The 23,530-nt window shown below is 48.7% G+C and overlaps 1 protein-coding gene across 4 annotated transcripts in view; it reads right to left on the bottom strand.

Annotated features, from left to right (window-relative positions):
• The window catches only part of LPAR2 (lysophosphatidic acid receptor 2), a 101,043-nt gene that overhangs the window by 55,118 nt on the left and 22,395 nt on the right, over window positions 1–23,530 (bottom strand). Inside the window, exon 1 of one of the 4 annotated variants that reach the window (XM_073557155.1) lies at window positions 19,198–19,582. The exons of 2 other annotated variants lie outside the window; for them this stretch is intronic. In XM_073557155.1, coding sequence (XP_073413256.1) covers window positions 19,198–19,204 — 7 coding nt within the window. In that variant the 5' untranslated portion in view covers window positions 19,205–19,582. Of the gene's footprint in view, window positions 1–2,210; window positions 2,368–19,197; window positions 19,583–23,530 lie in introns of those variants that run through there. One more of the 4 variants, XM_073557157.1, reaches the window with a different exon arrangement.

Here is a 23,530-nt window from a genome sequence, read left to right as displayed (position 1 = left end):
CGGAGCCAGGGCTGTAGAGTCGGAGTCTGAGTCCATTTTGGTGGAGTTGGAGTCGGTGTCATGGAAATTGAGGAGTTGGAGTTGGAGGTTTGGCTTACCGACTCCACAGCCCTGGTATGAGGGAGTCTGAGTCGTGGAGTCGGAGTCATGGAAATTGAGGAGTCGGAGTTGGAGACTTGAATTACCGACTCCACAGCCCTGCGGAGAACCACCAGTCGGAGATCATGTATGTATTGCACAAAGGTGGAAGATGAGTTGTAGATTCCCAACTACCGGAGAACCACCAGTCGGAGACCATGTATGTACTGCACAAAGGTGGCAGGTGAGTTTTAGATTCCCAACTACCGGAGAACCACCAGTCGGGAGACCATGTATGTACAGCACAAAGGTATGTACAGCACAAAGGTGGCAGGTGAGTTGTAAATTCCCAACTACTGAAGGAACACCAGTCGGAGACCATGTATGTACTGCACAAAGGTGACAGGTTCTGCATGCTCTTTTAAGTGAAAGGGGGGAAAACCCGACTGAGGACTCCATTTATGAATGTTAAGAGATATCTAGAAAAGCCTTTGTCTAACCAGACAAGAACAGTGGGACATCATGGGGACAGACAGTGATTAGACACAACAGTAGCTGCACACAAGAGATAAGATTGGAGGTGACTGCCCTTACACATATCTATCTTCTAGAGGCCAGGCGGTACAGTAATCACAATTTCTGTCTACACCAAGGATTTCCAACCTGTGCGACAGATTAGTAGTTTCACACCCTAAGCGAACATACTGTACAATGCCTGGAATAGTATTATCTCACCCGTATATGTATGTAAATAGTTCTGGCATTTATAGATCTGGTAGTAAAGTAATCATCAGGGATTTTTCTTCACTTTCTGTATATCGTAGAAGAACACTACATTTGAACTGACTTGTTGATAACAGAGAAAGCAGATCGCAGTACAGAAAAAGAACATACATACTCCGACTACAGATTTCTCAAGGTGCAATATTTGCATTTAGCCCATTAAAAGCACCTAGTATTAATGAATCACAAGACAAACTAATAGTGGTGAAATGTGCATTCACATATGAGTGGGAATCAGGAGGGGCTCATTAGCAGAGAACTCCCAAACAACCCTTTCCCATAAAACCCTACAGCAGCACATAGGATACACTGGAAGTTGGTAGTAAATCCCCAATGGTTGCTCAAACCAAGAAGTAGAAGCGCTAAAACTCCCGCACGGGCAAAATAGTGTAACGCTTTACTCTACGGCACAAACTTAAGAGATTTTTATTTTTTTTTTAAAGCCCAAGATCGTGCTCTCCACCAGAGTGTGCTAAAAATGTGACTAAAGGTGCCACAAAAAAGTGCACTTAGATGCTGGTCTCTTAAAACCCTCTCTAACAGGAGAAGGGTCCCCAAAATCAATCCCCATCCCTAGCGAGACAAAAGGCCACAGCGAGGATCAGAGACTAAGTCGCCTCCCTCAGCCGAAGCCACGGGAGCACAAACTTAAGAGATGGGTCTCAGGACCGTACAACGACTACAACATATAAAAACATATTTAATGATTTAGTTCCATTTTATAGGACGCCTCCAGACCAAATAAGGACTAGTGCAGGACCTGAGGGGGCAGGGCATGGTTGTGATAGCACCAATAAGAGTGTCCCTGTGCCATGTTCCACCCCCTCGGGACCCTACACTAAGTATACCATACATATTCCGGTTTTGCCTGGGCTCCTTAAAAAAAACTATGAAAAAATCCTATTCAGACGTCTTATCTTAAACATCAGAATATGATACATATCATGCTGACAAAAGCGCGGGACTCGGCCGCACCTACACACCAATGTGCAAATATTTCTTCACACAGGCTCATAATAACCTACATACAGATAAAGATATACCTATGTATTACACCTCCAATGACCTCCGGTCAGTTACCTGCTGTATTCCTTCCCTTACTACAAGAAGTCTCTGCCACCAAATAGATCACTGCTTCCCCAATATCCCATTTGCTTCACAACAACCATGCTGATCCTGAAGACCTTGGAGCAGACCCTTTGAAATTGGTTTCGCCTTCACCTCTGGACTCTGCGCCCCTCCCAATCCACTCCTATGTTCTATACTACAGAGTGTAATGTCCCCCTACGCTCTGTCCTCCTTCCCTATCCATACCACGGTCTTCTATGAGCCTCTGGCTCTACTCTTACCACTGTTTGTGGAGGTAGAAGTCATCAAGTAGTTGCCCTCGGCTCCTTCTGTCCTTCCATTAGGTCCCAAGGAGCAGCATCTCCTCCCCCCTGTGAGGTACACAGCATAACTCCTGCTATACAAGCCACTGCCTGCCAGTGCAGTTCTGACTATTTCCAAATACCAGCTACCAGTAAGGTGTGACTGGAGGGAGGACCTCACCTTTGCATAAGAGCACACCTCTCAGTCTATGCTCAGGTTACAGTTAACACAATCCTGCCTGGAGAAGACAACAGGACAACCTGTGCCAATCTGTGTAATGGGACCACCCTATAATGTTCCTTAGCACACTGCATGGAAAATGCCACCATGGGCTATAAAATTGAACCACGCAGGGTCCTTCAGCCCAATGGAGGATAATGTTCACTAATAGAGTAGTAAGACACAGGACTATGCTATGCATTGTTCCTCAACCCAATGGATGAGTAGATAATACATCAGTGGATCACAAGACCACACCATGCATGTTCCCTCAGCCTGGTGGATGGCAATGTTCACTAAGTAATGTAATAGTAGGACACAGAACTGTGCTATGCATGGTTCATCAACCCAATGGACGAGTAAGTACTACATCAGTAGGTCACAACTACACCATGCATGTTCCCTCATCCCGATGAAAGGAAAAAGTCTCCATGTAACAACGAGGTAAAAGACTGAACCCCGCATGGTCCCCAAGTCCAATGGATGGCAAAAATTCACCAAGTAGTGTAGTAGTGGGTCAAATGTCAGCAAAAAAAATCAGACATGTCCAAATTGGTCAGAGTCACCACTCAAAATAAGAGTCTATAGGTCCATAAACATGAACATCACGGACAGCAGTTATGCCATCCGTCTACATTCCCTCAGCTCAATGAAAAGCAGAAGCCCTCATGTAACCTAGCAGCGGACTATGAAAATTGCATAGTCCCTAGACCAATGCATGACAAGCGCAGTGGTCGGCTATCAGACTGCAGTAATAATAATAATCTTTATTTTTATATAGCGCTAACATATTCCGCAGCGCTTTACAGTTTGCACACATTATCATCACTGTCCCTGATGGGGCTCACAATCTAAATTCCCTATCAGTATGTCTTTAGAATGTGGGAGAAAACCGGAGTACCCGGAGGAAACCCACGCAAACACGGGGAGAACATACAAAGTCCTTGCAGATGTTGTCCTTGGTGGGATTCGAACCCAGGACCCCAGCTAACCACTGAGCCACCATGCCGCCCAGTAAGCATTGTCTTCCAACCTACTGCCTGGTAAAAGTCATCTAGTAGCATAGCACTGGGCTATGACTCCGCACCATACACAGTATCTCAGCCCATTGTAAGGTCATATCAACCACGTAGCATAGAAGTGAACTATGAGATTGCAGCCCACGTGGCTCCGCAGGCCATTGCACAGCAAAAGTCACCATGTGGTATAGCACGAAGAAAGTGATTGCACAATTTCTAAGAAATCCATGGAGAAAGGAGAGAGCCATTGCTGACGCTGCGGCTTACACCCTGCCGCATTTAATGCTCTTTCTACACACAGATGTCCTTGGCAAAGACCGCTCTCGGTCAAAACGTTGGACCATATCCGATTAACTCATTGCCGGATCAAACAAATAACACTGCAGAAAGACCTACAGTCTCATTTTCTTTTGTGATGCTGAAGTTTCCACTTCGACACTGCTGAAATGGCGCCGGAGGAAAGTATAGGTGTTTCTATTTTAACGGGGGCAAACAATCGGCAGATTGATAAGGGGTTATTCGAGTAGTGGACAACCCCTTTAATGGTAAAAATGTACACACTAATTAAACACTGCTGACAATCTGATTAAAATTGTTAATTTTTTATGATGTCCAAAAAAAAAAAATGAACATCTGCCTGAACAGGCGAATTTACACTGGAAGATTTTTGGAAATGATAGTTCCTAGGAATTCCTCATAATTGTGCAAACAGGCAGACGAATGAACAAAACGCTCAGGGTCATTCTGGGCAGCACATTGACATTGCCATGTGTAAACAGGTCATGTGCTGCCGAGAAAGATGGTACGCCATGCGGACAGAACAATTATGGTAATGTTGGGCAAGGGACACGGATATATGCGCTCGGGATACTAAGTAACCACCGATCAGGTTGCATGCCGCCGTCGATCGGCAGTCATTGGTAACGGCCACAATCGTTTATCGGAAGAACCCCCATACACATCAGTTGAATGTTGGCTAAAACAGACATTTTCAACGATATCGAACAATTGCCGGCTGCCTCGGCAAAGTGAACAAACGTTGGCCGACCGATGAACTTTTGCTATGGTCCAGGAGATTGATTAGGCATGATGTAGTTATTCTGCAGATCACTGGGTTTATTATTGGCCAATGGAGACTGAGATGCTTTTTTTTACCTCCAACAATTGCTCGTTCACCAGTCCATCTTTGTTTAATGTGTACGGGATCATTATTTTTGCCCCACAGGAGTGCAGGGTCTCGGCATTTGTCATGTTCTCGGTCTCTCGTTCTGATTCACGTGCTCAATAATGTGGCAGGAAAGTCATTTCTGCTACTTCCCCCTGTGGTTACACACAATGACACAGTCTCGCCATGAAGCATGAGCACGACACATTGGGCCGGTAATTCCCTCTGAAGGTGGCACAGAAAATCACCATCACAAAGGTTTCCTGTGTTAAAACAAAGTTGACCCTTTAAGAGCGAATGTCGAATGAGGGTTGACTGTTGTGAGCCCAACTGCTCGCTAAAAAGAAGTAACAGTGACACAACCAAAGCTCTGGTGCCCATCTTTCTTGTCAGTTCTGCAACTACGGAAGTCTCCAAGATCCACACTGTCTCAATGAATATGCCATGTACAACATTACAAGACAGCGCCACACAAGTATGACAAACGAGGTGGCATCCATCAACTTTATATTCTGTTGGTCACTATATGAAATCGGATATATCCGGAGGTACAATGAGGGTCCACACAGCTCTCGGTCACTGCCCGCAGCCATGATTCACTACAGCAAGTGATTGGCTGCAGTCGTCACATATCTGTGTCGTGATGTCATTGTCGATGGAGGATGTCCAGAGAGAAGCATCAGAACTGGAGTGCCGGGGAATCTATAAGGTGGATTTGATTTACTTAGTTCTTTTAGAACCTTTTAAGCTTTTTTTTTTTTAAATTCATGGCTAGACAACACTTTCAAACAGGTTGTCCAAGAAGGATTGGTCATTGGTTTCAGATTGGTGGGAATCCTCAAATGTTAGCTGGTCTAACAGGTAATGGTGTTGGACCTGGGTATCGGGACCCCTGCCGATCCGATATTGGTAACGATTTCAAAGGAAAGCCTATCGATATCAAAGGCCTGGAGAACCCCTTTTGTTTCAGTGTGCTCCCCTACAAAACAACTGGGGCCACTTGTAAGACCTCAAAATACAATGCTTTGTTTCTAGACAACTTTATGGGGCATTAAAACTCGGTATATGCATGAGTCTAAAGTTGGGTGAACCTTGTCAAAAGTCTAATGTAGTGTATGAGGGCCCATTGTCTCACTTTGCAGATTTTGTAGGGGAGAGATTTGGCACGGTGTCATTCCAATGGCCGACCCTTTTGTTCTCCTTGTAGATAAGCTGCTGACAGAGGACACTGGTGAAAGATCTCTCAGACAGGGCACAAGACCAGTCGGGCAAGCGATCCTGTGTCGAGAAGATAGCTATTAGTTGTTAACCAAAAAAATCATTCAGCCATCGAATGTGTGTGGGGCCTTACAGCAAAGACCTAGAATTTAAGGCTAGCTTGCCCTGACTAATCCAAGACTGCACAATTCCCAGTAATAACATGGATCACGTTACTGTAATCAGCGGGATCTGGACAATACTGTGGTGTTTATATGACCACAGCTGATCTCCAGAATAACAAAGGCCCGACCTCTGGTCACCGACTTATCTGATGCTCTTCACAAAGCCATTCTCCAAATAGCCCTGATAAAGGCCGCAGACACCTGGGGCAGCTGCAGGCTGGATAATTTGTATATAAAGTGGGTCAGGGACTGTGGCAAATATCATCAGTATGAGACAATTCATTGCTTACTACAAGGTTCACTCTAGATTAGAACTGATTGCAGTGACGATAATGACGGAGGAACACCGCTAATAAAAACTAAATTCACAAAAAAATAAGCCAAAAATTCCACCAGACACATTAGATGAATATCTGGCAAACTAGCCAATTTAAGGTTGCCGCATACTGACCACCATACACATTAAATAAATTGAACATACAAGCCAATCCATGGCAGGAGTAGCCAACCATCTAACATGTATCGGGCCTCTTGATGGATTGAACATGTTGAATTTCAAAGCCCAATCCTTTTGTTCTGGGAGATGAGCCGCCATCATAGGTGTCTGGCAGCTGCTTACCCCTCTCCACATATGCAATTACCATGCATGCTTGGCTGAGTAGTGAGTGCAGGTACATGGGGAAGTCAAAAAGAGCATGTGCCAGATAGTTATCTAAGGTGTTTGGGCTCCTTACATCTCCTTTCCACTCCTTTCCTCCTTCTCAATAAGCTGACCATCTGATGTGCATGGGGTCTCAAGAGAGTTCCTGACAAAAAAAGAGGATCTAGTTTGTTCTGTTTTTTTTTCACGTAGAGGTTGTCCACTGCTTTAACATCGATGACTAAGAATCAATGTTAAAGTAGTAGGCAACCTCTTTAATAAGCCGCCGCCTGAGGTATCTAGCAGTGGCTTTCTCCCTCTTCCCATTGAAAACACCAGAACACTCAGCCAATCCAGTATATGGTAGGAGAGATAGCTCTCGGCAAAAACGTCGGTTTGGCCAACAGTGTATGGGCCACCTTATGTGTCTTAGGAGTTCAAACATGCCTTCCTAACAACTGGCTGCAGCAGGAGCCTCCCCCCACTTTGCTTCGTCTGGAGTAGGACCACTAGAGTTCACATGCCGTGGGTGGAATTGCAGGAGCTCATCTGTAACAGCAGAACCAACCTGGAAACAGATCAGCTCCGTTGTTTCTGATTGAAAGCATCCATGTTTTTCTCATCCTTTACGATCATTTTACTAAGCACTATAAAAGAGATGTATTCTCTTTACTCTCAGAACTGTAGCGGTCCCAGAACCTCTGTTATACGGCGCCCTACAGATCCCTGTATAGTAGCACGCAGGCTTTGTGCACAAGCCTACAATTTGGATACTAAGTGGAACTCTTGATTTAGGGTTTTGCAGTCACACCACCAATAATCTTCTGAAACTGGTCTCGGAAGAAGGATTTTTTTTTGTTCTCCTTCTTACAAGTACTTTAATTTTCATCCGGTATGGGAAGTGGTTAACTGTAATGAGCGCCCAGGCGCTGAGCTGGGGTGGGTATGAAAATGAGTGTGCTTTGTATATCCACGTCCACAGATGCTGTACATTGAAGGCCTGTTTACATTCTACTTATCCAGAGCAGATGTTCTCCCAGACAACGATATAGAGACACCTACACAAAAAATCCGCCGCCATGACGGTGTCTTCTCTAATAACTTAAGAATTACCAGTTAACCACGCCACTCCGACCTAAAGCTGTAGGACTACAACTCACGGCAAGGCCCGAGGCTGCCCATAGAGAACCTTGATTGGTGCTTGTTAGGACCACTTGCACCTGGTGTTGGTCAGGAGGTGGGGTATGCATGATAGATCATACCTCCTGATACCATTTTCACAGCACATCTCACCAAATATAACTTTTATGCTGCATAAAAGTTTGCTCCCTGATTGCCGGTTGATCTCTGGGCGCATGATAGGGAGTGAGCGCCCCTTAAATGTGCATTTATTTAAAGGGGCCTTACAGGATTAGGTCCTGGATACAAAATATCTAGCGGTCAGCAGGACATCTATTTCACTTCAACTTCCCCATACACAAATGAACTCTCCTGTGTTCTCTATGAGACTCCTCTGGAAGCTACTTATTTCCTTGAGATATCGGACATACCAGATCCTTCTCTCGAGAGGGAAGCCATCATATACATTATAATGCCGGCCGATCCTGTCAAAATCAAAGTCTAATGCGTGGGGGCCTTTATTCCAAGGTAGGCAAGTTATCACCCATCCACTGATCATTGGAGGTCTTGAGGCTCTGAAGTGCATGCATTTGCACCGTTAATACTGAGCTATCTCTGGCAGTCCTGCCGACAATGACTGGAGCAGTTGTGCGCACTGGGGCTCATGCTCAATAACTGTTTCATTCTAGGTCTCCATACATAGTAGATGAAAGCGGCCGAACCTGCCGATCTCGGCTAGACGTGATGGGGAAAATAGGGAAAGTTCTATTCAGTGAGGTTCCCAATAGTCAGACTCCCAACAATCAGCAAGTTATCACCTACTAGTTGAAAAAAACTTTCAAAGGAGTTATTGGGACTTTGGGCTTCCTTCGCTTTGGAGGCTATGAACTTACCGACACAGGTATTTGCTAACTACCTGTCCTGCTGTCTTGGTACTTTTGCAGGATTTCTTGAGGAAAGGGGCTTCTTCTCTATCCCTCACGCTGGGGGTCACCCCAGTCTATCCCTGTCTCCCAGAGATTACCCCGGAAGGTGGAGACGCTGGAGTCAAGTGCCTTGCTATGCTCCTGACTTACCCTTACCACCCAGGTGTGAAGCCGAAATGTTTAGGACTACACAAACCAGACAGACAAGGGAAGACAAACAGGGATAAATGAAAACTGCAGTCATACAAAACATACTTACCAAACAACAGAGTGGAACACAGGGGATTGTAAAGTAGGTGAAACTAAATAGGAGAGGAGGAGGATGAAAACGCAAACAAACTCCACGCAGAAATTGCCAGAACAACTCTCCAAACGCCAACTCCAAACACTGAACAACTCCTCCAACTCCACACTAGGCAGAATGAGCTATCACTGACAATTCCCAAATGCCAGTGAAGAGCATATATACCAGAGGGGAGAGTCTAACTAGAACAGCTGAGGCAATCCATGATGGAGAGTTCCAGGAGATAAACCTTAGCAATCCTAGAGCAAAGAAAACTTGCACTTGCGGAAACCGTTCTAACCAGTGCAGGAGTTCGGATAACCAAACGCCGAGATCTCCTGGCCCCTCTCTGTTTGTGACATCTGACCATATATTCTGGCTCAGGCGGCAATTCTATGTTTTCATTTAACCTCAAGTCAACAGAGCAGCTCTTTCACTTCCACTCTGCTCTTTTGACAGGGTATCACTGCAGACATTATGCTAATTAACTGTCTGCTCCCTGCAGTTAGGCAGAGGGGAGCTGGTTGTCAATCAGCATGACATCAGCAATGACACTCTGTCGATAGAGCAGAGTAAAAGTGAAAGAGCTGCTATGTCAATGTGACATCACCAGAAGCATCGCTGGTAGGTAGCGGTCTGTGAGAACTCTAAGTCGGAAGGGATCAGAGCCAGGCAGAACAGGCAGATAGCTAGCAATTACACCTGCTGATAAGAACCTAGTTCCAGAGGGAGAAAAAAAACAAAGTTCTGGACAAGCCATTAACTAGCAGGAATTGGCCAATTTAACCAACTTTATTCTAATGAACTTGGGCACCAATAAGGCCTCCAAGCAAATTGAACTAAAATCAGCCAAACCAGCAAATATCGGCAGGATCAGCAGATAGTATAATGTGTATGAAGCTCCGCGGGCTGCCGGGGTGAGAGAAGGAACTGATACGTTGGATTTCCAACAGGCAATCCTTTTGTTCTCCAAGTGATAAAAAAGAAAATTCTGGCAGCGACACTCTCGTAGAGAACATGGAGCGCTCTACCGAGAGATAGCTGTCGCCTGAACCATAGTTTGGCCGACAGCTACCTCATGTGTATGGGGGGCTTTGGCTGCTCATGTGAATGTAATACAGATGGAGCATAGGGAAGGGTTGTGGTCTCAGTAATCATCACTCCCTTTATACTGAGGACATGACTGTATACCCAGGCGTTCTCTTGGAGTACTTAAGGATGTGATGAAGGAATGTGAGCCGCTTATCAGCACTGTGAGGTGATATCATGAGCCCCCAACCACCCGTCCGCATTCTGGGATTGTGGCGACAGAATATGTTCTTGGCTGCTCCCCCGCTGATGTCATTGGGTTTTGGTCAGGGCATTGTGAGCGAGCAGAAATACAGCGTGTTCTCTGGTTATTGAGCAATGTCATGAAATTTACAGCCAAGATCCAGCGTTACTATACTAACACAAGACACATCCACAAACCATCACGTAAGGGACCCCCGGCCAAACAAAGATGGGACGACCGCATCTACTACATCTGTGACTCACAGAGGTGACTAGTGTATGCAGTGTATACCCAGGGTCCGGGGTCTCACAAGCCTATGAACATGTATGTAATGTGTACGGGACACATGCTTACAAATGATGCATCTAAATAATTCAACCCCCATTACACATTTGGTTTATTACCAAAATGTATAAACTTTCCGCTCTTTGCAATATAAAAAAAAGAAACAAGAACAATACAAATATCTCAACACAACTACCATAATATAAAAAGTGGTTTCTCCAGATTCAGCACAAAATGCCACTTTTACTGACGACGACCGCAATCTGAAAATCATTCAACCCCAGAACTGAAGCCCACATAAGAGAGAACATCTGCAAATGGGGGGATTTCTCAAGCATAAAGGGCTTCGTTACTTGATGAAACACCTCAAATATCTGGACTGGCTAGGTGGTTTGTAGACTGTGACGTCTGTAAGTTAGAAGTATGGCTAATTCTTATATTGGATGAAGATCTATTCGCAGGACCCAGTCCAGCTACCAAGGCCGGTAATCTGTGACCGCTGGATGGGAGCCCTGAGAGCCACCTTCTACATCCCGGCTACCTTGTCATCATAGTGACAAGATGTCAAGCCAGGACTCTTCAAATCAAAAGAATAGCAGCAAATTTCGTGAGATCGCAAGGAGTTCTGCACAGCCACAGACTATCTCTTCAGCTGCTGGACTGGGTTCTGTGCATCGATTCACATCAACTCTACCACTGCTGCTTCTAAGTGGGCCGATACTGATGATTTTCTTTCGTTTTCTCGGCGGCACGTCATTTTGTGTAAACAGGACAAATGCTGTCGAGATTAATGAAATACTCTATGAGCATAGAACGATCATATTTGCGATTGTTCTGTGTGCATATGTAGTGTGGTTGGGCGATCTGAAAAGGCCAATAAACACTGTATGTAAGCCGGTCAGCAGTCGTTTAACCACGGTCAACACGTGAAACCCATGCCTTAGTCAAGAGAGTGGCAGGAAGATGAAGCCGTCACCGGCTGCCATCAGGTTACTGATGATTCAGGTGGTCAAACACCCTGGAATGACGGCAAGAGACCTGCAGGATGATGTGGTGGCAGAAGCAGTAAGGCAGTGGTCTGTAGCTCGGGAACTACATGTGGCTCGCGGTCCCATGAATTGTGGCTCCCAGCTGTCTGCCAGCTTAGTTCATTAGCTCCAGGTCTAGTAAACAGGAGCACATCTCAAAATGGTGACTAGCCCTCAAAATTTCTGATCGGCCCTGCAGAGAAGAGCAGATCTGGATGCCCATATACTGGTCTTAGGGATTTAGAGATAATTTAGGTGTGTTACGCTGGAGACAGGATGGTACTACCTGTCAGAGGAGGTGCTTGAAGCTGGCTGTGACAGTGTGTTGGGAGTGCTTGATGGGAGAATACTGAATGGGGGGACTTGTGTGAACCCCTGGATCTCACTATTCTGCTTTGGGTTGATTTCAGTGGAAAAGCTTTGGTTATCATTATACCTGTAATGGAGGATTTGGTTTCTACTACTGTGAGTGCGCAAAAGATGGCTGTGGCTCGTGACCCTCTCACAGAGCTGAATGTGGCTTGTGATCCTCTCTCTGAGATAAATGTTGTTCGCGATCCTCTTGAGGAACTGAATATGGCTTGTGACCCTTTCTCAAAGCTCAATGTAGCCAACGATCCTCTCTTGGAGCTGAATGTGGCTCGCAACCGTCTCTCTGAGATGAACATTGCTTGCGATCCTCTCACTGAGCTGAATGTGGTTCGTGATCCTCTCGCGGAGCAGAATGTGCCTCTCAATGTCAGAAAGGTTGGGGACCACTGCAGTAAGGCGTCCCTCAGGCGAACATCATTTTTCAGTTATGCAAAAAGCGGTCTGAGTTTGGATCCCATTTTCTTCCATGTTTGGTCAGAGTACTAGTTTTTTTCCATCAGTGATGTCAGTGGAAGAAAAAAGGAATAAATTACAAATCTTCTCCTGTCCATTAAATGTTAATCACAGACGACACATGGACAACATACTGATGTGATTTTCACAGACCCATAGACTTGTCTGGGTAATTTTGATCCGTGACTCAGATAAAAAGAAGACATGCCTCTTGATATTTTTGATGACATACGGTCTGGGAAAAAATACAGACATGTGGCTAGCACCATAGGCTGTAATGGGTAAGTATTCGATCTGTGAAAACTATAAATAAAACACTGAAGTATGGCAGTGGTACAGTGATGATTGCAATGAATCATGGCGGTGGTTCAGTAATGTTTGCAGTGAAGCATGGCAGTGGCTCAGTGAAGGATGCGGTGAAGCATGGTAGTGGCTCAGTGTTGGTTGATGTGAAGCTTGGCGGTGGTTCAGTGATGACTGCATTAAAGTATGGCAAAGTCAAAGTAATGATGGCAGTAAACCATAGCAGTGGCTCAGTGATGGTTGCTGTGAAGCATGACGGTGGCTCAGTGATGGTTGCGGTGAAGCATGACAGTGGCTCAGTGATGGCTGCAGTGAAGCACGACAGTGGTTCAGTGATGGTTGCAGTAAAGCATGGCGGTGGTTCAATGAAGGTTGCAGTGAAGCATGGCAGTGGCTGAGTGATGGTTGCTCTGAAGTATGGCAGTGGGTCAGTGATGGTTGCAGTGCAGCAAGGTGGTGGTTCAGTGGTTGCAGTGAAGCATGGCAGTGGCTGACTGATGGTTGCCTGAAGTATGGCAGTGGTTGCTCTGAATTATGGCAGTGGCTCAGTGATGGGTGCAGTGAACAATGGCAGTTGTTCATTGATGGTTGCTGTGATTAATGCCGGTGGCATGGTGGTAACTCGATTGTTGCAGTGACGTATGGTGGTGGTGGTTCAGAGACAGTTGCAGTGAAGCATGGCAATGGTTCAGAGATAGTTACAGTGAAGTATGGCAGTGGTTCAGAGATGGTTGTAGTGAAGTACAGCAGTTGTTCAGTGATAGTTGCACTGAAGCATGGTGGTGGTTCAGTGATGGTTGCAGTGAAGTATGGCTGTGGTTCAGTGATGATTGCAGTAAAGCATGGCAGTTGTTAAGTGATGGTTGCAGTGAAGCATGGCAGTGGTTCAGTGATGATCGATGTGAAGCATGGCGGTGGCTCAGTGATGACTGAAGTGAAGCATCGTGGTGGCTCGGTGATGCCTATAACTGATCAAGAAGATGGCTCAGTGATGCCTACATTGAAGCATAGAGAAGGCTCAGTGGGTGGCTATAGTGAAGCATGACGGTGGCTTGTTGATGGATCCAGTGAAGCATGGTGGTAGCTCAGTGATAGCTGCAGTGAATCATGTTGGTTGCTCGGTCATGCCTACAGTGAAGCATGGAGGTGGCTCAATGATGTATAATCATGGCGATGGCTCGGTGATGGTTGTAGTGAATCATGGTTGTGGCTCGGTGGTGCCTACACTGGATCATGGCAGTGGTTCGGTGATGCCTACAGTGAAGCATGGCAGTGGCTCAGTGATGCATACAGTGAAGCATGGTGGTGGCTGAGTAATGCCTACAGTAAAGAATTGCAGTGGCTTAGTGATGCCTAGAGTGAAGCATGGCGGTAGCTCAGTGATGCTTACAATGAAGCATGGTGGTGGCTTAGTGATGGTTTAAGTGAAGTATGGCTATCACTCAGGTGATGCCTACAGTGAAGCATGGTTGTGGTTTTGTGATGAATTGTGGAGACTTCGCTTCCTCTGGCACTGGAAACCTGCAGCGTGGAGGACAAGATAAAGTCAATCAAGTATCAGGAAATCTTAGGACAAAAAAAAGTAATGTCTTCTGTGAGGAAGCTGAAGGTTGAGCGTCACTGGACTTTCCAATGTGATAATGATCCTAAGCATACCTCACAGTCCACAAAAGAAGATTTTGGAGTGGCCGTCACTGTTGCCTGACTTGAACCCCATAGAAAATCTTTGGTGGGATGTAAAGGAGGTATCAGCCCAAAACCCCAAAATTATTAGTGACTTGACGGCATTTGAAGGCCTTTGAGGATTGGGCTAACATTCCTCAGGAACACTGCCAGAAGCTGATATCTGATCCTAATAGCCAGTGGGGCTCTACTAAGTACTAATGACACTTTCACGAAGGGGTGGCTAATTCTGATTGCAACTGTAGACAGATACACAGATAAAACACAGATACATGTATATATAATCACCACTGAATACATGTACACTACATGCAAGCATACATATAACACAGATACAAAGATAAACACACAAGCCACACAAGCCTTTAGGCAAGAGCAGTAAGTCATTGGCAGCAAGCAGGGGTATTGAAAACTCTGTGATTCTGAGTCAGAATGCATCATAAACCACCACAGTACCATACCATCAGGATTGGGAGTGTGCGGAAGACACATTATTAAATTCAGGAAGCGGGAATACCAGGCACCTTCTGAAACTATGGGCTCCTAGAGAGATGTCAGGCACTTTCTACTAGGCTAGCCTCTACTTCCCCTAAATTCAGGAATCCATGTACATGGCACTGGGTGCCTGCATCATGGCCTGACCCCCTGCGTGATGATAAGGATCTGCTCATTCTTTAGATGTGGGTGGCTCCGATAAAAGAAAATCATCCAGGGCCAAAGACCACAAAGTTCTCTTCCAAGAGGAAAACAAGAATTCCATATCGCAGCACAAATCCTAGAGAAACGCCCCGGCCCCCCAATGAAGGAAAACACACAGTGTTATACTTGGATACCAAGAAGAAAAGCGGGGAGCGCGACGTCTTGCTACAGAAGGGCGAGAGGTCACCAGCAAACCTCACTGTGACCCCAAATAGTTACGAAGGGTTTAAATGTCCGAAGGTGGAAGATCGACCAGTGTCACCAGAGCAAAACATTACGACCACACAACTGTCATCTCCTACCCTCCATCATCATATTACGTAATATAACTATCTATCTATGAGCACATGACATAGGATAGACCATGGACCTCCATAGCCACCACCCTGGATGTTCCCCCTGATTTCCAGCAGAGCCACGGAGTCAGACAGGGCTGAAGCCTAAGTCCAACGCTCTTCAACCCTTACATCAATAAACTGACCACCTCCATAGAATCCTCCGCAGCACCTGGTCTTAAGGTACTGTCACACTTAGCGATGTACCAGCGATCCCGACCAGCGATATGACGTGGTCAGGATCGCTGGTGCATCGCTAAGTGGTCGCTAGTGAGCTGCCACACAGGCAGATCTCACCAGCGACATCACTGGGTCGGGGGTCGCAACTTACCTGTCACACTAGGCGATCCTGCGTCCTCCCGCCCGGCTCCACGCTCGTCGCTCGTCTCTCCACAGGAAGCGCCGCAGGAAGCTGACGACGAGAAGCGGTCCTGAACGTTCTCACGCGATCAGTGATAACCAGCGGGGGAGCGGTCGGAGGTAAGTATCACACATAGTGATATCGCTAGCAATATCGCTATAACGTCACAAGTTATAGCGATATTGCTAGCGATATCGCTTACTGTGACAGTACCTTAACCCTGCATGATGCCCCGAGGTCAAATTCTTGCTGTATGCAGATGGATTACCGATGATGACAATAAACAAGAAAGGTCTCCAAGACTTCTTGGAGAAGTTCAGCTCCCCTTGGACTTTACCCATCAACAAAAAGAAAACCTACATCATGATGTTCCATAGGTGAAAGACCAGACCAGCACCCTTCATTTGTGCTAAACAACTACATACTTACAGGAATGGAGAAATACACCTACCAGGGCCTGGAAATTCACCAGTCAGGGAGCTTCGAAAAAGCGATAGCGACCCTGAAGGACAAACAAGGCCTGCAAAACCTTCTATGCCATCTGAAGGAAACTCTACCATCTGAAGCCGCCAGTGAGGGTCTGGCTAAAAATCTTCAATGTCATTATCACCCCAATCCACCTTTATGACATCAAAGTCTGGGGCCCTCACACATACTCAGAATGGTCAAGATGGGATTCCAGCCCCACAGGAATATTCCACCTGGAATTCTGTAAACACCTCCTCCAGTTCCATCAGAGCACCACCAACAGTGCCTGTCGGGCTGAGCTGGGCAGATTCACACTGCACCTAGCAGTCCTGAAGATGGTGCTGTCATTCCAGGATCACTTACATAGTAGCAATCCAAGCTCCCTTCCTCATAAAGACCTGCTACATATAGGAGGTCCACATGAACCAGAACCCCAGGAAGTTGAAACAGCTCATCCAAACCCAACTGGACCAAAACACCAATCACAGCAGCCCGACAAAAGCCAGAATCAGGATGATGGGAAACAAGGACCAGGAGAGGTGACTGCAGGAACTACATCATCCAAAAACTGACCATGTACCGGAGTCTACAGAGAGACAAAAGACTGGCTCCACATCTGACCCACAGAGACCACCAGATCCAGAGTCGGTATAGACTCAGTGCCCACAGTCTGGCCATCGAGGTCGGCCGGTACAGACAGCTACAAGCCCAGGAAGGGCAGACTGTGCTCACACTATGACATGGAGGATGAGACCCACCTCCTGCTACACTGCACCAAATACTCAGCAGTGAGGGACACTTACTTCAGGAACCTCTGTGATCTCTTCCTGAATTTGGGCTCCATAAAGGAGGATGAGAAAACATTTATCCTGCTGGGCGAAGAAAAGAGTACGGGGGAGAGAGCAGCGCAGTACATGAGCGTGGGAGAGCAGCGCAGTATGTGAGCGCGGGGGATAGAGCAGCACAGTACGTGAGCGCGGGGGAGAGAGCAGCGCAGTATGTGAGCGCGGGGGAGAGAGCAGTGCAGTATGTGAGCGCAGGGGAGAGAGCAGCGCAGTATGTGAGCGCAGGGGAGAGAGCAGCGCAGTATGTGAGCGCAGGGGAGAGAGCAGCGCAGTATGTGAGCGTGGGGGGAGAGAGCAGCGCAGTACCTGAGTGCAGGGGAGAGAGCATCGCAGTACCTGAGTGCAGGGGAGAGAGCATCGCAGTACCAGAGCGCAGGGGAGAGAGCAGCGCAGTACCAGAGCGCAGGGGAGAGAGCAGCGCAGTACCAGAGCGCAGGGGAGAGAGCAGCGCAGTACCAGAGCGCAGGGGAGAGAGCAGCGCAGTATGTGAGCGTGGGGGGAGAGAGCAGCGCAGTACCTGAGCGCAGGGGAGAGAGCATCGCAGTACCAGAGCGCAGGGGAGAGAGCAGAGCAGTACGTGAGCGCAGGGGAGAGAGCAGCGCAATACGTGAGCGCAGGGGAGAGAGCAGCGCAGTACCAGAGCGCAGGGGAGAGAGCAGCGCAGTACGTGAGTGCAGGGGAGAGAGCAGCGCAGTACCAGAGCGCAGAAGAGAGAGCAGCGCAGTACGTGAGCGCAGGGGAGAGAGCAGCGCAGTATCAGAGCGCAGGGGAGAGAGCAGCGCAGTATGGGAGCGTGGGGGAGAGAGCAGCGCAGTACGTGAGCGCAGGGGAGAGAGCAGCGCAGTACGTGAGCGCAGGGGAGAGAGCAGCGCAGTACGTGAGCGCAGGGGAGAGAGCAGCGCAGTACGTGAGCGCAGGGGAGAGAGCAGCGCAGTATGGGAGCGCGGGGGAGAGAGCAGCGCAGTACGTGAGCGCAGGGGAGAGAGCAGCGCAGTACGTGAGCGCAGGGGAGAGAGCAGCGCAGTACGTGAGCGCAGGGGAGAGAGCAGCGCAGTACGTGAGCGCAGGGGAGAGAGCAGCGCAGTACGTGAGCGCAGGGGAGAGAGCAGCGCAGTACGTGAGCGCAGGGGAGAGAGCAGCGCAGTACGTGAGCGCAGGGGAGAGAGCAGCGCAGTACGTGAGCGCAGGGGAGAGAGCAGCGCAGTACGTGATCGCAGGGGAGAGAGCAGCGCAGTACGTGAGCGCAGGGGAGAGAGCAGCGCAGTACGTGAGCGCAGGGGAGAGAGCAGCGCAGTACCAGAGCGCAGGGGAGAGAGCAGCGCAGTACGTGAGCGCAGGGGAGAGAGCAGCGCAGTACCAGAGCGCAGGGGAGAGAGCAGCGCAGTATGGGAGCGTGGGGGAGAGAGCAGCGCAGTACGTGAGCGCAGGGGAGAGAGCAGCGCAGTATGTGAGCGCAGGGGAGAGAGCAGCGCAGTATGTGAGCGCGGGGGAGAGAGCAGCGCAGTACGTGAGCGCGGGGGAGAGAGCAGCGCAGTACGTGAGCGCAGGGGAGAGAGCAGCGCAGTACGTGAGCGCAGGGGAGAGAGCAGCGCAGTACGTGAGCACAGGGGAGAGAGCAGCGCAGTATGTGAGCGTGGGGGAGAGAGCAGCGCAGTACCTGAGCGCAGGGGAGAGAGCAGCGCAGTATGTGAGCGCAGGGGAAAGAGCAGCACAGTAACATGAGTGCGTGGGAGACAGCAATGCAGTACGTGAGCACATGCCATGGGCTGCAGGAAAGAGAGATGTGATATGCCATGGACCCCCATAGCCCCCACCCTGGACGAGCCCCAATTCATTGTTACTACAGTCCCTCCCAACATCCCCACAGTCCCGATCCCTACTGGACACTTGCTTTGGCAAAACTACTGTAAGGTGTATTAAGTTCTTCCAATAAAGTTCCTTTGAATTGGATATAGTAGAAATATATAGATGATACAACAGATAGATAATAGATGGATAAATAATAGATAGATAGATAATAGATCCTCTGGTCCATTCCTTCATCTCCCCAGATATTTGCCCCCAGACTGACAGTACAGATATTACACAGATGATTTCGGGCACTCACCGAACATTGTCAGCTGCGCTGTGATCACTAAGCACCGGCCAAGGAGTAGCGGAGGAATGCTGTGTGCCCGGCGCTGTGCAGTGTGCTGTGTGCAGTGTGCCCGGCGCTGTGCAGTGTGCTGTGTGCAGTGTGTCCGGCGCTGTGCAGTGTGCTGTGTGCAGTGTGTCCGGCGCTGTGCAGTGTGCTGTGTGCCCGGCGCTGTGGTCCCGGTGTCAGTACAGCACCGCAGTCACCGCCGCGCTCTCCTCCGCCCTGTCCTCCTGTATCTTGTCCGCCTGTTGCACGAGGGGGAGGCGGGATCTCAGCAGGGGGCGCACTCACGTCCCTATCTCACACTCGGGTTACAATGGGGGCTGCAGGGGGCCGGCGGTGTAAACTCCATTATTACAGGCTGCCCTGCCCCCTACGAGCCGCCACACAGAGGACACATTCCTGCTCCACACCGTGCACTGTCCTGCTACAGCTCTGACCCCAAACATCAGTCTGAGCTTTGTTGCCCATAGCAACCAATCAGAGCGTAGCTCTCATCTTCTACACTGTGCTGCAGAGATGGAAGCTGCATTCTGATTGTGAACTGCCTCATCTCTCTGGGCACCGATGTCGGCTTATTCCTTTATCCATTCTTGTGCCACACGTCCATTGATAAAACAGACTTAAAATTCCATCGTGTTGGCACTAGAGATGAGCAAAGAGATTTGCTGGACCCTGCTCAGGCATACACATCCGTACTGGACCCTGCTTCTGTGTCCACATCCATGCTGGACCTGCTCCGGTGTCCACATCCATGCTGGACCTGCTCCGGTGTCCACATCCGTGCTGGACCTGCTCCGGTGTCCACATCCGTGCTGGACCTGCTCCGGTGTCCACATCCGTGCTGGACCTGCTCCGGTGTCCACATCCATGCTGGACCTGCTCCGGTGTCCACATCCGTGCTGGACCCTGCTTCTGTGTCCACATCCATGCTGGACCTGCTCCGGTGTCCACATCCGTGCTGGACCTGCTCCGGTGTCCACATCCATGCTGGACCTGCTCCGGTGTCCACATCCGTGCTGGACCCTGCTTCTGTGTCCACATCCATGCTGGACCTGCTCCGGTGTCCACATCCGTGCTGGACCTGCTCCGGTGTCCACATCCGTGCTGGACCTGCTCCGGTGTCCACATCCGTGCTGGACCTGCTCCGGTGTCCACATCCGTGCTGGAGCCTGCTCCGGCGTCCACATCCTTGCTGGACCCTGCTCCGCTGTCCACATCCGTGCTAGACCCTGCTCCGGCGTCCACATCCTTGCTGGACCCTGCTCCAGTGTCCACATCCGTGCTGGACCTGCTCCGGTGTCCACATCCGTGCTAGACCCTGCTCCGGCGTCCACATCCTTGCTGGACCCTGCTCCGGTGTCCACATCCGTGCTAGACCCTGCTCCGGCGTCCACATCGGTGCTGGACCCTGCTCCGGCGTCCACATCCTTGCTGGACCCTGCTCCGGTGTCCATATCGTGCTAGACCCTGCTCCGGCGTCCACATCCTTGCTGGACCCTGCTCCGGTGTCCACATCCGTGCTAGACCCTGCTCCGGCGTCCACATCGGTGCTGGAGCCTGCTCCGGCGTCCACATCCTTGCTGGACCCTGCTCCGGTGTCCATATCGTGCTAGACCCTGCTTCGGTGTTCACATCCATACTGGACCCTGCTCTCGTCCACATCGGTCCTGGACCCTTCTCCGGCGTCCACATCCATGCTGGACCCTGCTCCGGCATACACATCGGTGCAGGACCCTGCTCCAACATCCACATCCGTGCTGGACCCTGCTCCGGCGTCCACATTGATGCTGGACCCTGCTCTGGCATCCACAAAGGTGCAGGACCCTTCTCCGGTGTCCACATCAGTGATGGACCAGGATCTTGCAAACTTGCTCAGCTGAAACTTGAATGCTGATATATATCTTGGGGGGCCTCTGGTGTTTACAAAGCACCTACAACACCATTACGTCACATGAGACCAACCATGACGTCACATGAGGCCAACCATGACGTCACATGAGGCCAACCATGACATCACATGAGACCAACCATGACGTCACAAGAGGCCAACCATGACGTCACATGAGGCCAGCCATAACTTCACGAGGCTAGCTATAACGTCACATGAGGCCAACCATGACGTCACATGAGGCCAACCATGACGTCACATGAGGCCAACCATGACGTCACATGAGGCCAACCATGACGTCACATGAGGCCAACCATGACGTCACGAGGCCAGCCATAACGTCACATGAGGCCAACGCTTCACATGAGATCATAACGTAGCAAGTTCCTTGCAGACCTCATTAGACAAGGACGTTTGAAGACCCTGGCCCGGATGCCACAGAGTAATGACGTTGGCACTAGATCAGGATCCTACATAAATTCCAGTTATGTAAATGACTGTAGATTTATGATATTACAGTTGTACAGAAAACAGATTAGTCTTGTAAAAATTCCATTCCAAGAAGGTTCCCTTTCTGTAAGCTGACCTCTCTCCACTAGTGTCTGTGGTACGCCTTACACGTGTTGCTGTATACATCTACCACACATAAACATTACAGTAGAAACTGAGCAGAACCTCCAAGTTTTTGAGGAAGTTTACATTTTTGGGAGAAGATTTGGAAAGTATCCTCCCAGTTTCTGCTCCAAAACCTCCAAAAAAAAAACCTCTGTCCCAGATTCATCAATACCGGCGTTCTTTACACCGGTCTTGATGAGGGGCGTGCTGGAGTCAGACGCTCCTGATTCATTAAGAGGCGTACGTACTATGCCACAAGTGGGATGCGCCTCCCTCTGTGTCTCATCACAAAACTTACTCCAATCCCTGCTGAAGTAACATTTGTGGCATAGTGAATGTCGCTGCTCGTCATGAGTTTAACAAGCGGTGGTCGTCATGCCCTTGTCTCACCATAGCTTGGCCACTTTGAGCTTTTAGAAAATGGCGTGAGAACGCCAAATGTCACCACATTTCAGTGTAGCTTCCAGTTGCGCCAAAAGTTTGTGTCTTTTTAAACCTTTTTATGCCTGAATACTAGCTTGAAAGCTTTGATGAATCGGACCCTCTGTGTGTACAAAGCCAGTTCCTGCTCCAAAACCTTCTAAAAAAAACCCTCAGCATGCACAACCTGTTAAGAACGAGCGTTTCCTGAACCAACTTCCACTAGAAAAGTCGTCGTTTTTTACAACCTCCGTGTGCACATATGCCTAAATCCCAGCGAAATGGGTGTACAACTCCGTAGTATATGTGTGAATGCTGGTAATGTGAAATTGTGGCAGTGTCGGCAACGATGACACCTCTAGTACAGTGAAAAGGAGCAGCATCAGCCCTGGCATTTGTATGTACGGACAGGAAGCCACGCTCAGTATGGTAATCCTATGCAGGAGGCAACACCGCAGGTGTAAGATACACTCACTCATTCACACGTCCGATTTTCGCATATGAGGGCTATCCCTGGTTTTCGCAGAAACCACTGTACCTGTGATAGTCTATGGGGTCATTCCCATGTCCGTGATTTGAGACCCAAGTCTAAAACCGGAGCCCCTCATTCAGCAGCAACAGGTGCTCTTTGTGCTAACTCACAGGTCGCATTACTTCTAAGGCCTGTTTCACACATCAGTATTTTTGGTCAGTCAAAATCCGCTAAAATGGCGGATAGCGGATCCGTTCCTGCACTGACCACAACGTTTGTCACCGGATCCGTCAAAGGAAGAATTTTAAAGGAACCGCTGCCTGGGGGGGGTAGAGAGAGAGAGATTTTCAGCCGCCAGAACAGAGTTTAGGGTTAAATTTCCGGCTGAGTGAAGTCTTTCGGGCATGCGCAGTGAGAAGTGCGGATCCTGCCGCCAGAAAAAACGTTGCATGGTCCGTTCGGGCATGTCGGCGGACGTCAAAATTTTGGCGGATCCGCAAAAAAACGGATGGCCATCCGTCAAGATCCGCTGGTAATGCAACTCAATGGGGAAAAAAACAGATCCACCAAGAAAAATGGCGGATACATTTTTTTGCAAAACGGCGGATTTTGACTGATGGACACAAACGGATGTGTGAAACAGGCCTAAGGGTTTCCATATGAAAAGAAATAACGGATGGCACTCACCATTCAAATATGAAAAGGCTTTATTCAAGAATAAAAGGCATCGGCACAGGAGACATGTGAAAAATACGGACTACGGCCGTTTCGCGCTCCTGCGCTTCAACGGGTCTTGATGAGCAGGATGATTCTTCTCGATAAACTCTGTTGGCACATGCACACTAAGTTTTCTTAGGAAGTTTTGGAGCAGAAACTGAAAGGAAACTTCAAATTCTTCTAAAAAA

Source organism: Dendrobates tinctorius, unplaced genomic scaffold (genome assembly GCF_039654945.1).
Source record: "Dendrobates tinctorius isolate UK_male_01 unplaced genomic scaffold, ASM3965494v1 ptg000245l, whole genome shotgun sequence".
Lineage (NCBI taxonomy): Eukaryota > Metazoa > Chordata > Amphibia > Anura > Dendrobatidae > Dendrobates > Dendrobates tinctorius.
This window is presented reverse-complemented; position numbering and strand designations above follow the sequence as displayed.